Genomic DNA, 17,811 nt, shown 5'->3' with positions numbered 1-17,811 from the left:
CCATTCATCTCTATTTGCGCTGTTAACTCATTTATTTTATTCTGAATGCTTCGTGCATTCAGATACAAAGCCTTTATGTTTGTTCTATTATCAAATTTCCCTACTCTTGTACGATTCCTTGGTGCAATATGACGTTCACACATTCTGTCCCTTCCTTTTATTTTCTGGTAACAATCAGCCTCATCACTAACCTGCATTCCTACTTTCATTGACTTCCTAATTTTCCATGCAAATGAACCCTCCCTGCAACTATTTAGTTTAAAGCCCCATTTACAGCCCTAGTTATGCGATTCGCCAGGACTCTGGTCCCAGCATGATTTAGGTGGAGCTCGTCCCATCGGAACAGCTCCCTCCTTCCCCAGTACTGGTGCCAGTGCCCCACGAATTCAAACCCATTTCTCCCACACCAATCTTTGAGCCAAGCATTTACCTCTTTAATCTTATTGACCCTGTGCCAATTTGCTCGTGGCTCAGGTAGTAATCTAAAGATTACCACCTTTTTGGTTCTGCTTTTTAATTTAGCCCATAGGTGCTCATATTCCCTCAGCACAACCTCTATCCTCGTTCTACCTACATCGTTGGTACCTACGTGGTCCATGACAACTGGATCTTTCCCCTCCCACTCCAAGTTCCTCTGCAGCCCAGATGAGATATCCTGAACCCTGGCACCAGGTAGGCAACACAGTCTTTGGGACTCTCAATCCTGGCCACAGAGAACAGTGTCTATGCCCCTAACTATACTATCCCCAATTGAGTCTACATTTCTCTTTTCTCCCCCCACTTGAATGGCTCCCTGTACCACAATACTATGGTCAGTTTGCTCATCCTCCCTACAGTCCCTGCTCTCGTCCAAACAGGGAGCAAGAATCTTGAACCTGTTGGACAAGGACAAGGGCTGAGGCTCCTGCAACACTACCTCCTGGATCCCTCTACCTGCCTCACTCACAGTCACACCCTCCTGTCCCTGACCACTGGCCGAATTTAAGGTAGTTAATCTAAGGGGTGTGACTGTCTCCTGATACACAGCTTCCAGGTAACTCTCCCCTCCCTGATGTGTCGCAGCGTCCGAAGCTCAGACTCCAGCTCATCAACTCTGAGCCGGAGTTCCTCAAGCAACCAAGACTTGCTACAGATGTGGTCACTAGGAACCACAATGGGGTCCGCCAGCTCCCACATCATGCAGGTACAAAACATCACCTGGCCCTGCATCTCTATTTTATTTAAAAAAACAAATTAAAATCTAATTAAATGTCATATCATATACAGTTTTTGTGGATTGATACTGAAGATCTTATTGCATATATGAAGTCTCTAAAGTAATTCAAATGCATTTTTATAACCACTAATTGCAATCAATATTATCGTTTCATACCCCTTGGGCCCAATGATGAACTCGGTGCAAACTCAATAAGGAAATCTCTCATACTGGAAAACTGTCCAGAATATTGACATCTGACTGCACTTAACCTTTGGGTTACTTTGCTAATTATAGTGCTATTATACTTTAGTAATAATCTCAGACCAATATCTTCACAGTATAGTGCACAGTTAGCAGATCTAAGCTACACTGTTCACTGCATTTTGCACTATATCTTGTGACAAAGAAGTATGTTCACTGCTCTCATCGCTGGCTGCATCATTTTAAAATCCCAGGAGAGAATGGACATCAGCTCTTTACTAACACTTAAAAGAATTCAAAAGGTCACTATTCTCAGCCAGCTCACTGGTCTACCTGGACACTTTTAAAATATGGTTCCACACTACCCAAAGACAATACTGCCAGAACTATTCAAAACTCTACTTGAGTTAATGTTGCATCCCCTTGGTTTCAGTAGCTCAGGAGTCGGGTCAACATTCTTTTTTTTCAGGATGTAGACAACGTAGGCAAGATTGCATTTATTCTCCATCCTTAGTTGCCCTGAGGAGTCGGTGGTAAGCCTTCTGTTTGAATTGCTGCAGCCCTTGCGGTAATGAAGGTCATCAGCCTGAAACGTTAACTCCGTCTCTCTATCCACAGATGCTGCCTGACCTGCAGTTTATTTCCAGCACTTTCTGTTTTTATTTCAGATTTTGCTTTTGTTTTCATATTCAAAGCAGTTGTGAATGGAGCTGTGGAATCATCAGCCCAACTCCTAACTTAACTTTCATGTTATACCAGCACTTCCATGTGCATACACAACTAAAATTACTTTGTACTGATACAAAAGCAGTAGTGTGGCAGTATTGTTAAGATATGGAGCACACTAGCTCTGTGCACAGAATGACATTGCAGCTTCCTAAATAATGCACTTACCTTGCTGCAAAAATGAATTTATCTACATTTTCAATGCTGAGGCACAATGTGAAGTTCACAATCATAGAACCTTACAGCACAGAAGGAAGACATTCAGGCATGAGAAAGAGCTGTCCATTTTAGTTCCACATCCCAGTATTTTCCCTTTAACCCTGCAAATTGGTTCTTTTCAAGTAGTTTAGTTTAGTTTTAGAGATGCAGCACTGAAACAGGCCCTTCGGCCCACCAAGTCTGTGCCGACCATCAACCACCCGTTTATACTAATCCTACACTAATCCCATATTCCTACCACATCCCCACCTGTCCCTATATAGGTATATTGACCAATGTAAATTTCCCCTAGTGTAGGTAGGTGGTAGGAGAATTGAGGGAAGGTGGGGATGTAAGGGAATATGGGATTAATGTAGGATTAGTATAAATGGGTGGTTGTTGGACGGCACAGACTCGGTGGGCCGAAGGGCCTGTTTCAGTGCTGTATCTCTCTCTCTATGACTCTCGGAGCTGGGAAATTAAAGATTTCAATCGGGCTAAGAATAACAGGAAGTGAATTGATAATAAGTGAATTAACACAGTGCAGAAGGCAGAAGCATTTGCAACAATCTTCAGCCAGAAGTACCAAGTTGATGATCCATCTCGGCCTCCTCCTGAAGTCCCCAGCATTGCAGATGCCAGACTTCAGCCAATTCGATTCACTCCACGTGATATCAAGAACGACTGAAGGCACTGGATACCGCAAAGGCTATGGGCCCTGACAATATTCCGGCAATAGTACTGAAGACCTGTGCTCTAGAACTTGTCGCACACCTAGCCAAGCAGTTCCAGTGCAGCTACAACAATGGCATCTACCCGGCAATGTGGAAAATTGCCCAGGTATGTCCTGTACACAAAAAGCAGGACAAGTCCAACCCGGCTAATTACCGCCCCATCAGTCTGCTCTCGATCATCAGTAAAGTGATGGAAGGTGTCATCAACAGTGCCATCAAGCAGCATTTGCTGAGCAATAACCTGCTCAGTGATGCTCAGTTTGGGTTCCGCCAGGGCCACTCAGCTCCTGACCTCATGATAGCCTTGGTTCAAACATGGACAAAAGAGCTGAACTCAAGAGGTGAGATGGGAGTGACTGCCCTTGACATCAAGGCAGCATTTGACCGAGTGTGGCATCAAGGAGCCCTAGCAAAACTGGAGTCAATGGGAATCAGGGGGAAAACTCTCTGCTGGTTGGCGTCATACCTAGCGCAAAGGAAGATGGCTGTGGTTGTTGGAGGTCAATCATCTGAGCTCCAGGACATCATTGCAGGAGTTCATCAGGGTAGTGTCCTAGGCCCAACCATCTTCAGCTGCTTCATCAATGACCTTCCTTCAATCATAAGGTCAGAAGTGGGGATGTTCGCTGATGATTGCACAATGTTCAGCACCATTCGCAACTCCTCAAAAACAGAAGCAGTCCGTGTAGAAATGCAGCAAGACCTGGACAATATCCAGGCTTGGGCTAATAAGTAGCAAGTAACATTTGCGCCACACAAGTGCCAGGCAATGACCATCTCCAACAAGAGAGAATCTAACCATCTCCCATTGACTTTCAATGGCATTATGATCACTGAATCCCCCACCATCAACATCCTAGGGGCTACCATTGACCAGAAGCTGAACTGGAGTAGTCATATAAATACCGTGGCTACAAGAGCAGGTCAGAGCCTAGGAATCCTGCAGCGAGTAACTCACCTCCTGACTCCCCAAAGCCTGTCCACCATCTACAAGGCACACGTCAGGAGTGTGATGGAATACTCTCCACTTGCCTGGATGGGTGCAGCTCCAACAACACTCAAGAAGCTCAACACCATCCAGAACAAAGCAGCCCGCTTGATTGTCACACTATCCACGAACATTCACTCCCTCCACCACCGATGCACAGTGGCAGCAGTGTGTACCATCTACAAGATGCACTGCAGCAACGCACCAAGGCTCCTTCGACAGCACCTTCCAAACCCGCGACCTCTACCACCTTGAAGGACAAGAGCAACAGATGCATGGGAACATCACCACCTGCAATTTCCCCTCCAAGTCACACACCATCCTGACTTGGAACTATATCGCCGTTCCTTCACTGTCGCTGGGTCAAAATCCTGGAACTCCCTTTCTAACAGCACTGTGGGTGTACCTACCTCACATGGACTGCAGCGGTTCAAGAAGGCAGCTCACCACCACCTTCTCAAGGGCAATTAGGGATGGGCAATAAATGCTGGCCTAGCCAGTGATGCCCACATCCCATGAATGAATTTTTTAAAAAGTCTAGAGGTATCAATTAAAATATTTTAAAGAAGGTACTAACTAGATTCTAAAAGACGAAAGATTTTTTTAGACCATGGATTGGCAGCTGAGACCTGTTGCTTGAAATTCCTGCAGCATGTGAGAACTTCAGGACACTTCATGGGTGGAATTTAATGGGGCCCCAGGAGATGGGATGGGAGGCAGGGGGGCCTATAGAATAGCGACGGAAGGCAGCGGGTAGAGGGTTTGTTGCCTTCCCGTTGCCCTGCAATAAAGCCTGGGGTGGGAAATCCGAATACAGCCTTCCCGCCCAGAGGCCAATTGAAGCCCTTAAGTGGCTAATTAATTACCACTTAAGAGCTTCTTCCCCACTACCACTGAAATTAAATCAGTGGCGGGGGGTCCTCCACCATGCGGGGAGATCGCCCAGTAAATCAAGGTGGCGCCAGGTGGTGATATATGTTTAGGGGCGCAGGGAAAGGCTAAAATACTGAATGAGTACTTTATATCAGTGCTTACTGGTTCATCACCAATCCTCATTGCCGACAGGTCAACACTGCTCACAGAAAAAGCCCAAATTCTAGAAAGATGGGCCAAGCACTTCAACCACATTCTCAATCGGCCTTCATCCATCAATGAAGAAGCTATCAACAGGCTCCACAGGTTTCCATCCACAGTTCTCTTGATGACCCTCCCACACTGTTACAAACAACAAAAGTGATGTAACTCGTGTCCAGGGGCAAAGCTCCAGGAGCTGATCCTATCCCAGCTGAGGTCTACAAGGCTGAAGGTCAATGCCTGGTCAACAAGCTCACTGAGCTCCTTCAGTCTATGTGGGAGCAAGGAACCATCCCGCAAGAATACAAAGATGCCTCCATTGTCGACCTGTACATGCGGAAAGGAAATCAATCTTGCGCCAATCATAGAGGAATCTCACTCCTCTCTATCACTGTCAAAAACAATGCCAAAATTCTTCTGAACCGCTTACTGCAACATCTTGATCAGGATCTGCTGCCAGAGTCAGCGTAGTTTCATAACAGTTTGAGGAACCACTGATATGGTGTTTGCAGTTAGAAAGCTCCAGGAGAAATGTCAAGAACAGAAAATGGACCTCTTCTTTCTTTTGGGCCTCCTTATCTCGAGAGACAATGGATACGCGCCTGGAGGTGGTCAGTGGTTTGTGAAACAGCGCCTGGAGTGGCTATAAAGGCCAATTCTGGAGTAACAGGCTCTTCCACAGGTGCTGCAGAGAAATTTGTTTGTTGGGGCTGTTGGACAGTTGGCTCTCCCCTTGCGCCTCTGTCTTTTTTCCTGCCAACTACTAAGTCTCTTCGACTCGCCACAATTTAGCCCTGTCTTTATGGCTGCCCGCCAGCTCTGGCGAATGCTGGCAACTGACTCCCACGACTTGTGATCAATGTCACACGATTTCATGTCGCGTTTGCAGACGTCTTTATAACGGAGATATGGACGGCCGGTGGGTCTGATACCAGTGGCGAGCTCGCTGTACAATGTGTCTTTGGGGATCCTGCCATCTTCCATGCGGCTCACATGGCCAAGCCATCTCAAGCGCCGCTGACTCAGTAGTGTGTATAAGCTGGGGATGTTGGCCGCTTCAAGGACTTCTGTGTTGGAGATATAGTCCTGCCACCTGATGCCAAGTATTCTCCGAAGGCAGCGAAGATGGAATGAATTGAGACGTCGCTCTTGGCTGGCATACGTTGTCCAGGCCTCGCTGCCGTAGAGCAAGGTACTGAGGACACAGGCCTGATACACTCGGACTTTTGTGTTCCGTGTCAGTGCGCCATTTTCCCACACTCTCTTGGCCAGTCTGAACATAGCAGTGGAAGCCTTACCCATGCGCTTGTTGATTTCTGCATCTAGAGACAGGTTACTGGTGATAGTTGAGCCTAGGTAGGTGAACTCTTGAACCACTTCCAGAGCGTGGTCGCCAATATTGATGGATGGAGCATTTCTGACATCCTGCCCCATGATGTTCGTTTTCTTGAGGCTGATGGTTAGGCCAAATTCGTTGCAGGCAGACGCAAACCTGTCGATGAGACTCTGCAGGCATTCTTCAGTGTGAGATGTTAAAGCAGCATCGTCAGCAAAGAGGAGTTCTCTGATGAGGACTTTCCGTACTTTGGACTTCGCTCTTAGACGGGCAAGGTTGAACAACCTGCCCCCTGATCTTGTGTGGAGGAAAATTCCTTCTTCAGAGGATTTGAACGCATGTGAAAGCAGCAGGGAGAAGAAAATCCCAAAAAGTGTGGGTGCGAGAACACAGCCCTGTTTCACACCACTCAGGATAGGAAAGGGCTCTGATGAGGAGCCACCATGTTGAATTGTGCCTTTCATATTGTCATGGAATGAGGTGATGATACTTAGTAGCTTTGGTGGACATCCGATCTTTTCTAGTAGTCTGAAGAGACCACGTCTGCTGACGAGGTCAAAGGCTTTGGTGAGATCAATGAAAGCAATGTAGAGGGGCATCTGTTGTTCACGGCATTTCTCCTGTATCTGACGAAGGGAGAACAGCATGTCAATAGTCGATCTCTCTGCACGAAAGCCACACTGTGCCTCAGGGTAGACGCGCTCGGCCAGCTTCTGGAGCCTGTTCAGAGCGACTCGAGCAAAGACTTTCCCCACTATGCTGAGCAGGGAGATTCCACGGTAGTTGTTGCAGTCACCGCGGTCACCTTTGTTTTTATAGAGGGTGATGATGTTGGCATCGCGCATGTCCTGGGGTACTGCTCCCTCGTCCCAGCACAGGCATAGCAGTTCATGTAGTGCTGAGAGTATAGCAGGCTTGGCACTCTTGATTATTTCAGGGGTAATGCTGTCCTTCCCAGGGGCTTTTCCGCTGGCTAGGGAATCAATGGCATCACTGAGTTCCGATTTGGTTGGCTGTATGTCCAGCTCATCCATGACTGGTAGAGGCTGGGCTGCATTGAGGGCAGTCTCAGTGACAGCATTCTCCCTGGAGTACAGTTCTAGGTAGTGCTCAACCCAGCGGTCCATCTGTTTGCGTTGGTCAGTGATTATGTCCCCCGATTTAGATTTGAGGGGGGTGATCTTCTTGATGGTTGGCCCAAGAGCTCTCTTCATGCCATCATACATTCCTCTGATGTTTCCGGTGTCTGAGGCCAGCTGAATATGACTGCATAGGTGTTGCCAGTAGTCGTTTGCGCAACGCCTAGCTGTTCTTTGTGCAGTACTTCTGGCTGCTTTAAGTGCTGCGGATGTTAAATCGCTGGGGGCTTTCTTGTAGTTCAAAAGTGCAATGCGCTTAGCGGCTATGACAGGTTCCAGCTCTTCATTATGAGATTGAAACCAGTCTGCATTTCTCTTCGCACTTTTGCCGTAGGTGGTCAAAGCTGACTCATAGATGGCGTCTCTGATGTGGGCCCACTTGGTCTCAGCATCCCCTGTGGGAGTGTTTTGAAGGGCTGTTACAAGTGAATTTAGAAATTTTTGTAACAGCTGTGGGTGAGAAATTCTGCTCGTGTTGATGCGCGGGTGGCCCTTCTGCTTGGAATGATGCAACTTCTTTGGTCTGAGTCTAACCTTGCTGCACACCAGGGAGTGGTCGGTGTCGCAGTCCGCACTGTGGAAGCTGCGTGTGATTTGAACACTGTTTAAGGCGGCTCGCCTTGTGACAATGAGGTCTAGCTGGTGCCAACGACGTGATCTTGGGTGCCTCCATGAAACCTGGTGACAGGGTTTAGTGCCATTTATTGACCTGACCAAAGCCTTCGACACAGTCAGTTGTGAGGCCCTTTGGAAAGTAATGGAGAAATTTGACTGCATACAGAAATTCATCACAATAGTTCGACAGTTCGATAACAGCATGTTCGTGTGTGTCCAGTTAATCGTGAGTCTTGTGACCCATTCCCAGTCATTAATTGAGTTAAACAGGGCTGTATGCGAGCATCAACCCTCTTCAGCATGTTTTTCTCTGCCATGCTCTCCGATGCTGTCCACAATGGTGATCGTGGCATTGAAATCATATCACCTGGTGCTCAATCTGAGACAATTCCGCTCAAAATCCAAGGTCTCCAATGACATACTTCACAATCTCCTGTTTGCTGATGATTGCGCACTTTTTGCCAGTGCAGAATTGGACAAGCAATGCAGCACGGACTTGTTCCCCAATGCATGTGACAACTTCAGCCTTACGATCATCACAAAGAAACCCTAAGTTATGTAACAGCCTGCTTCAGGAAAGCCGTATCTTGAGCCCAAGGTTTCAGACCATGACAGAACCTGCCAGCAGTGGATAAGTTCACTAAAATCAGCAGCACATTCTCCCAAACTGTCTATCTTGACAATGAGACACATACAAGAATTGCCAAAGCAAGTGTAGCCTTCAGTAGACTTCGAACATCAGTCTGGGAATGAAAAGGAGCAAGTCTGGTAACAAACAAAGTCTCTGGAGCAATAGCCCTGCCCACTCTGCTCGACGCATGTGAGACTTGGACTTTGTACCAGCATCATGACAAGAAGCTCAATCACTTTCACTTGAGTTGACATATTGAAGAGTCACATCTGAGTTGGGCTGGTCATGTAGCCAGAATGCCTGACACTCACTCACCAAAGTGAATCTTCTATGGAGAGCTTGAATCTGGGGTGCGCTCTCATGGCAGTCAAAGGAAGCGCTACAAGGACACCCCGAAGGCTTCACTTAGGAGTTTTGATATCGACCCCGAGTCCTGGGAGAAGTGCACCCAGGATTATTGCGCCTGACACAACCAAATAAAATAAGGGTGTGGCCTCCTTCAAAAGCATGCGCATATCAGAGCAGAGAGAAAACACAAGGAGCCAGCCGCTCGTCCAAAACTCAATCATCTGCAGTATCATGCCTTATTTGCCACAGAACCTTTCAGGTGCAGTTCAGCCTTAGCAGTCACCTACATACCCAATGGAACCCTATCAAACACCCCAGATGATGGTCATCTTCGCCTCAAAAGACAATCAACACACACTAAGGAAGCAGATGCTGATAAAATATTGGTAGAAGCAGAGATGGTAGAGGTAATGGATGGGGTGAAAACTGATAGGCAGGATGTAGTGGATAAGTTGCCTAGTCCGGATGGCTTGAACCCTTGGTTGTGAAAGGAAGTGGGAGTGGAGATAGCAGAAGGGCTTGCCATAATCTTCCAATCTTTCTTCGATATGGGGGAGATGCCAGAGGATTGGAGAGTGGCAAATGTGACAACCTTATTCAGGAAAGGGTGTAAGGATATTCCTCATAACGACAGGCCGGTCAGTTTAACTTAGTAGTGGGTAAGGTTTCAGAAAGAATAAGCAGGCAAAACATCGACAGGTACTTGGGAGGTTCGAGTTAATTAAGGACAGCCGGCACGTATTTGTAAATTAGTGAAGTACGATCTGCCTTTTAATTTGAGTCATCCGTGGCTCAGTTGGTTGCAAACTCATCTCTGAGTCACAAGGTTCCAGTTCAAGTCCCACTCCAAGGCTTGAACACAAAAATCAAAGCTGATACTCCAGTGCAGTGCTGAGGGAGTGTTGCACTGTTGGAGGTGCCATCTTTCGGAAGTGACAGTAAACCAAGGCCCCATCTGCCTGCTCAGGTGGATGCAAAAATATTCCATGGCACTATTTGAAAGAAGAGCAGGGGAGTTATCCCTAGTGTCCTGGACAATATTTATCCATCAATCAACAGCACAACAACAGATTATCTGGTCATTATCACATTTCCAAAATTCTATAAATTCTGGAGCAGTTCCTGCAGATTGGAAGGTCGCAAATGTCACCCCACTATTGAAAAAGGAAGAGAGAAAAACAGGGAATTACAGACCTGTTCACTTTACATCAGTCATTGGGAAAATACTAGAATCTATTTCAAAGGATGTGATAAATGGACACATGGATAATAATGATCTGGTTGGGCATAGGCAATATGGATTTATGAATGGGAAATCATGTTTGACGAATCTGTTGGAGTTTTTTGGGGATGATACTAACAGAATTGATATAGGGGAGTTGGTGGACGTGGTATACTTGGATTTTCAAAAGGCCTTTGACAGAGTCCCCCACGGGAGGTTGTTTAGCAAGGTTAAAGCACATCGCATGGATTAAGGATTGGTTAACTGGCAGAAAACAGAGTAGGAATAAATGGGTCATTCTCGCATTGGCAGGCTGTAACTAGTGGGGTACTGCAGGGATCAGTGCTTGGGCTCCAGCTGTTCACAATATATAATCAATGATTTGGATGTGGGGACCAAATGTAGTATTTCTAAGTTTGCAGATGACACAAAACTAGGAGGGAATGTGTGTTGTGAGGAAGGTGGAAAGTGGTTTAAGGGGATTTAGACAGACTTAGTGAGTGGGCAAGAATCTGGCAAATGGAATATAATGTGGAAAAATGTGAGGTTATCCACTTTGGTAGGAGGAATAGATGTGTAGAGTATTTCTTAAACGGCAAGAGATTAGAAAGTGCAGATGTACAAAGGGACCTGGGTGTCCTTGTCAATAAGTCACTGAAAACTAACATGAAGGTGCAGCAAGCAATTAAGAAGGCTAATGGTGTGTTCGCCTTTATCGCAAGAGGTTTTGAATACAAGAGTAGTGAAATCTTGCTTCAATTGTATAGAACCTTAGTTAGACCGCACCTGGAGTACTGTGCGCAGTTTTAGTCCCCTTACCTTAGGGAGGATATTATTGCCATAGAGGGAGTGCAACGAAGGTTCACCAGACTTGTTCCCGGGATGGCAGGACTGTCCTATGAAGAGAGATTGGGGAAACTGGGCCTGTATTCTCTGAAGTTTCGAAGAATAAGAGGTGATCTCATTGAAACCTAAAAAATACTTAAAGGGATAGACAGGGTAGGTGCAGCTAGGATGTTTCCCCTGGTTGGGGAGTCTAGAACCATGGGACACAATTTCAAAATAAGGGAGAAACCATTTAGGACTGAGATGAGGAGAAATTTCTTTACTCAGAGGGTTGTGAATCTTCGGAATTCTCTACCTCAGAGAGCCATGGAAGCTCAGTCATTGAGTATGTTTAAAGCAGATATTAACAGATTTCTGAATACAAATGAAATAAGGGGTTATGAGGATAGTGTGGGAAAAAAGGCATTGATGTGGATCATCAGCCATGATCATATTGAATGGCGTGGCAGGCTCGATGGGTTGAATGGCCTACTCCTGCTCCTATGTTACTATTGCTGTTAATGGGAGTTTGCAGTGAGCAAATTGGCTGCTCTGCTTCCTACAACAGAGACTACAGTTCAAAGCACTTCATTGGCTGTAAAGTACTTGGAGATGTCCGGTGGTCATGAAAAGTGCTATATAAACGCAAGTCTTTCTTCTTTATTTTAATTGAATTTTTTGATGAAGTAACATAGAAGGTTGATGAAGGGAATGCAGTGGATGTTGTCTATGGATTTTAAGGAACTGTTTGACAAAGTGCCACATAAAAGGCTGCTTAACAAAAAAGTTGAGGCTCTTGGAATAGGATGGTTAGTGTCAACTTGAAGAAAAAAATTGTTTTAAGGACAGAAAACAGCAAGTCATGGTAAATGGTTGTTTTTTCAGATTGGAGGATGGTAGACAGTGGTGCTCCAAAAGGGTCAGTGCTAGGACCACTGTTTTTTTTTGATAAATATATGAATGATACTAAGCTTAGTGGTGTGGCAAACAGTGAGGAATATAGCAATTGACTGCAATAGGATATAGATAGGCTACCAGATTGGCAGGCAAGTGGCAGATGGAATTTAGTACAGAGAAGTGTGTGGTAATGCATTTTGGTAGAAGGGACATTGAGAGGCAGTATAGACCTAATGACACAGTTCTAATGAGTGTGCAGGGACAGGGGGTCCTTGAAGGGGGCAGGACATATTGAGAGTGTCGTTAGAAAAGCATATGGGATTTTGGGTTTCATCAATAGAGGCATTGATTAAAGAAGCAGGGAAGGTACGCTGAGCCTTTATAAAATGCTGGTTAGGCCCCAACTAGAGTACTGCATCCTGTTCTGGTCACCATACTTTAGGAAGGATGTGAGGGTCCTTGATAGGGTGCAGAGGAGATTTACCAGAGTGGTTCCAGGGATGAGGGATTTTAGCTGCAAGGTTAGGATGGAGAAACTAGGGTTGTTCTCCTTCAGCAAAGGGGATCGAGCGGAGATTTGAAAGAAGTGTATAAGATTATGACAGTTTTAGATAAAGTAGACAAAGAAAAGCTGTTCCTGTTGGCTGATGGTACAAGGACTACAGGACACCAGATTTAAGGTTTTGGGCAAGAGATACAGGGGGATGTGAGGAAACACTTTAAAAAAAAAATCAGCAACTGTTAATGATCTGGAACTCACTGGTTCGGATGGTGACAGAAGCAGAGACAACTAATGATTTCAAAAGGAAATTGGATGGGCACTTGAGGGAATTAACTTGCAGGGCAACGGGGATAGAGCAGGGGAATGGGACTGACCAAATAAAAACAAGAAATGCTGGAAATACTCAGCAGGTCTGGCAGCATCTGTGGAGAGAGAAGCAGAGTTAACACTTCAGGTCAGTAACCCTTCTTCAGAACTGGCAAGAAATGGTTAAGGTTAAGGTTATGGTTTTGTTTTTATTTCAGATTTCCAGCATCCGTAGTATTTTACTTTTATAATGGGACTGACCAGATTGTTCTACAGAGAGCTGGCATGGACTCAATGGGCCAAATGGCCTACCCCGTACCATAATGGCTCTGTGACTCGAAATACTCAGCAGATCGGGTAGCATCTATGCAGTAAGGAACGGAGGGCTCGATTTTGTTGAGGCGGTGGCGACCCTAACGATGGGCCAGAAAGCAAGGGGGGCCCCCACCTCGACCATTTTTGGGAGCCGCGGCTGGATTCTATGTCAATCTAGCAGCTAATGAACTGCCACCGACACTCCCGTCCTTTTAAGAGATGCAAGCCTGCCTCCAAGAGCTGCTGGCTAATCGGAGGGCCGGCATCTCTTCAGTCCCAGCAGCGCCATTAGGAGCAGTGGCCACTGCTGACTGTACCCAGCCAAGAGACGCAGCGATGGATGCCAGCCTTGCAGCAAGGTACGTTGGGGTGAGGGTTGTTAGGGTGTTACCACAAAGGTGGCCATTGCTGCCAGGGGGGGCCCCTTCGTGGGCCACAGGGTGCCCAATTGGGAACTCCCCCTCCCCCAACCCTCAAGCCCACAGAGATGCCACCAGGATTCATCAGGCGGTTGCCCCAAGCGGCGGAGGGTGCACCTGCCACTGGTAAAATGCCAGGAAGAGGCCCTTAACTGGCCACTTAAGTGTCACTTTCCCCACCGCTGGCAAAACGCTATGGCAGCAGGAAGGTGACAGGCATGCCCTCCCTCCCAATTTCCAACACGCCCCCCCCCCCCCCCCACCAACCCACCTCCTATCCTAATCCTGCAAATCCTGCAGGCTCCATAAAATTCAGCCCAGAGTTAACATTTCAAGTCAATAAGCTTTCATCAGAATTTCCTATCAGTTCTGATGAAAGGTCATTGACCTGAAAGGTTAACTGTTTCTCTCTTGACAGATGCTGCCTGACCTGCTGAGCACTTCCAGCATTTTCATAACATTTGCCATCCTCTACTCCTCTGGTGTCACTCCAATATCCAAAGAGGATTGAAAGAGAGTGTTTAGAACTTTGGTTCCCATCAGCAGCCTAGGATACATCCCATCTAGACTGGGTGACTTGTTAATGTTGAGTGATGCCAATCTATTTAACACCTTCTTTCTATCTATTTTTATTCTATTCAATAGCCCGACTCCCTGCTCCTCTACTCTGACATGAACTTCATCCTTTTGTTTTGTGACGACAGATGCAAAGTACTCATTCACTACCTCCATCATGCCCTTTACCTCCACAAGATTTCCTTTTTGTCCCTAATAGGCCCCACCAATCCTTAAACTATCCTTTTATGTTTTATCTGTTTATAAAAAGGTTTTTGGGTTCCCTTTTAAGTTACCTGCTAATCTTTTCTCATACTTTCTCTTTGCCCTTCTTATATCCTTTTTCAATTTCTTCCTGCACACCCTGTATTCTGTACCTGACATAACCATTAAACTATTAAAGAAATATATGGAAATATAAACCACACAGTATGACATCATCAAAACTGTTGTGTAGAAACATGACTGCAATCCTAAAGAATTGATCAGAATGCCAATTGTGATGGCAAATGTTCTTCTATTGCATTACTTTCCCTGTTGCATGTATAAAACAACAACCTGACGTTAGTGATATTAGTTTCAAACACTAGATGGAGATCTGGCTCTTATTAACTGAAGTACATATACATAAGTTTCAATCTATGGGAGCAGGAACAGGTAGACCTCAAGATACCATCATAAACACATTGAAATTTGTTCTGATTTATTGATTACAAAGTGTATGTGTGTCTTACCAATGGATGTTCTTGGTAAATGTATAAATTACAATGGACAACAGTTTTGGTCAACATGTGGCATTACAAGTATTTTTCTCCTTTCCTAACAATAATGTCAACATAATACTTTCATATTGCTCTTTAACTCACCTCTTCCTGAGCTCAGAGTCCAAAAGTCTCTTCTTCGGAGGAGGGGGTGGAGGAAGTTCCTCTTTCTGCTTTACTGAAATCTGTTCTTTGGTGGTAACCATGGTTACAGTTTCCATTAACGTGGTCTGTGTTAATGACGTCTGAGTTGCGGTGACAGACAGCGACATCTGAGGGGAGTATTAAGACAAGAAGTCACAGACTGCTGGAGTGACTTCAATAACAATTGGTTGAAGTCTGAAAAGAAAATAATGAGGCTGATCCAGTCAGATCATGATCTGGCCTTCACAATACAACAATGTACGATTCTATCAAAGAAAAATGTTTAATCCAATTCAGCCTGCAGCTAAACACTGATTAGAATGCAAAATCTAGCAGCACACACACAAAGTAACGAGTAAATATAGCGATTTTATGGCAAATATTGATGAACACACAAATATAGCCAAGAAGAGAGTGTTTAGGAGGGATGACCAAGATACTTGTTTCAGAGATACAAGTTCTTTTTGGAGGCATGATATGGGCTTGGAGGAGATTGTGGAAAAATGGTGGGGCAAAAGCATGGAGGGATGAAAGATGAGGACAAGGATTCTAAATTTAATGTTTTAAGGTCAGGGAGTAAGTGTAGGTCAATGAGAAAGGGGTATGATAGGAAAGTGGAACTTATTGTCAGATAGACGTATGTGCAGCAGTTTTTCACAAATTGGAACTTGCATATTTGATAGGCAAGATTAGAACCACATGAGATCAGTATCACAGGATAATGAGGAAGGTGACAAAAAAAGGATAGTTTAATTGTCTGTGTTGAATGCTGCAGACACTGCTAATGTACCATGATTGTATGAAAGATGGGAGGTCAGCAAAGAGATCGTTAGAATAGTTTCAGTAGCAAAGGACAGAAGTGAACAAAAATCGCAGAGCTGGAAGTAATTGAACAGATATGGGGTCTGAAACACAGCTTAGAACAGAACAGAATGCCAAAGTTGTAAATGGTCTGGTTCTGCTCAAAGCAGTGGCAGGAAGGGGAGTAGAATCAGGAACAGAGTTTGTTCGGGGAAACAGCAAAGTTGGGTTGGGGAGATATTATGACTCATCCAAGCTATAATGACAGCAGAGAGGCAGTCAGGGGTCAAGAAATATGATGAAAAGGAGAATGGGGTGTGGTGGGGGGTGGGGGGTTGCAGTCATCAGTATACATGAAAACTGACTGTGCCTCCAGATGAAGTTGCCAAGAGTTAGCATGTAGCTAAAGAAGCGGCAGAGGCCAAAGATAAATTATTGAAGGACTCGAGAGGTGACAGTGCCAGAGAGGGAACAAACATTGTTGCTGGACATGCATTCACGATACTCAATTGGTAAGACTGGAACCGTATGAGGCCAGTATCACAGGACAATAAGGAATGTGACAAAAAAAAGGATAGTTTGGCTGTGTTGCATGCTGCAGACAGGGGTAATGTACTATGATTGTATGCAAAAAGGATTTTGTTTTGTCATTGGTTCAGGTCATTTCAACAATTTGGGAAGGGTGGAAGTTGGACTGGAGGGATTTGAAGAGTGTTTTTGTTGGGGGCGGGGGTACATAGAGCTGGGAGGCAATGAAAGCTTCAAGGACCTTTACAAAGAAGAGAGGTTGGAGATGGTATGCAGTAGTTAGTGAGTACATCAGGAGTAAGGAAGTGCTTTGAAGGAGAGGGGAATGCTGTCTGAAAGGAGGGAACTGCTTACAAGGTATTTCTCCAACAGGAACCTGGAAAAGGGACTGGGAGGTCTGGAGTTGAGTGGAAACAGGGATTTCAGCAGCAGGAAGTAGGTATCATGACTGTGGTGAGCTTGAAGAGGGGAAGAGGAGATAGACAAAAAAGCTACAGAATGATAGAGATTCAGGACCAGAGACTGAGGGAAGGGGGAAGGTGCCTGGGGATGTAAAGAGTTGATGGGGGTGGCTTCAATCTTCTGACAAAAAAGATCCACGATCTCCTTGTACTTAGATTTTGAAGTGATATGGTGATGAAGAGCTGTTCACTGAAAAAAAAAGCTTTCATTAATTTTTGCCCCCCTAGATGGCCCTGGAATAGTGAGCAATATTTGCATGAGGGTAGCAAAGTATAGTAGAGCTTTAATAGTCATGCCAGATCTAGAGAGGTCATGTTCAAACTCTTCATAAGGTTAAATATTTGAATCATGTTGCTTGAAGTTTTATGTTTGAATGACAATTGAATAAGTCCATGAGCCAAATCACATGCATCATTCTTATTGACCTTCTTTGTGCACTTGCTTTTTCTTGGTATGGTGAATCCAAATACTTTAAATATGGTCTCATTGATGCACTAAGAGAGTTTCAGTGTAATCTGCTAACTCATACTCTCTATATCTCTAATCTATTTGCCATTACAATCTTAGCCTTACCTTATGTAGATGTTTTCAAGGACGGGTCAACTATGAGGCCTAAGTCTTTCACTTTTTCCTCATTCACAATTTGTGATAATAATTATACCATAAGTAAAAGTATGAAAATACAATAGTGCAAAACTTAATAGTTCATCTTTTTCCTTTGAAGAGTCTTTTAAAATATTTTTCCTTATTACTGATATACTAGCAAAGAACTGCAAAACGTTTGCAATAAAATTAATATCTTTATTGCAACAGTATTTTTTTTAAATGCAGGATTTCTAATTATTCAATCACCAAAGACTTTAACAGAAGCAAAACTTCTCACTCT

General features: G+C 44.9%; 1 protein-coding gene across 7 annotated transcripts in view; it reads right to left on the bottom strand.

The window, feature by feature from the left end:
* Positions 1-17,811, bottom strand: part of dmd (dystrophin) — a 1,950,296-nt gene that overhangs the window by 1,305,913 nt on the left and 626,572 nt on the right. For all 7 annotated transcript variants that reach the window (XM_068040560.1, XM_068040554.1, XM_068040555.1 and 4 more), the window contains one exon: positions 15,096-15,262. In XM_068040560.1, the coding sequence (XP_067896661.1) occupies positions 15,096-15,262 (167 nt within the window). The remainder of the gene's footprint in view (positions 1-15,095; positions 15,263-17,811) is intronic.

The sequence above is a fragment of the Heterodontus francisci genome, chromosome 10 (assembly GCF_036365525.1).
Source record: "Heterodontus francisci isolate sHetFra1 chromosome 10, sHetFra1.hap1, whole genome shotgun sequence".
NCBI lineage: Eukaryota > Metazoa > Chordata > Chondrichthyes > Heterodontiformes > Heterodontidae > Heterodontus > Heterodontus francisci.
This window is presented reverse-complemented; position numbering and strand designations above follow the sequence as displayed.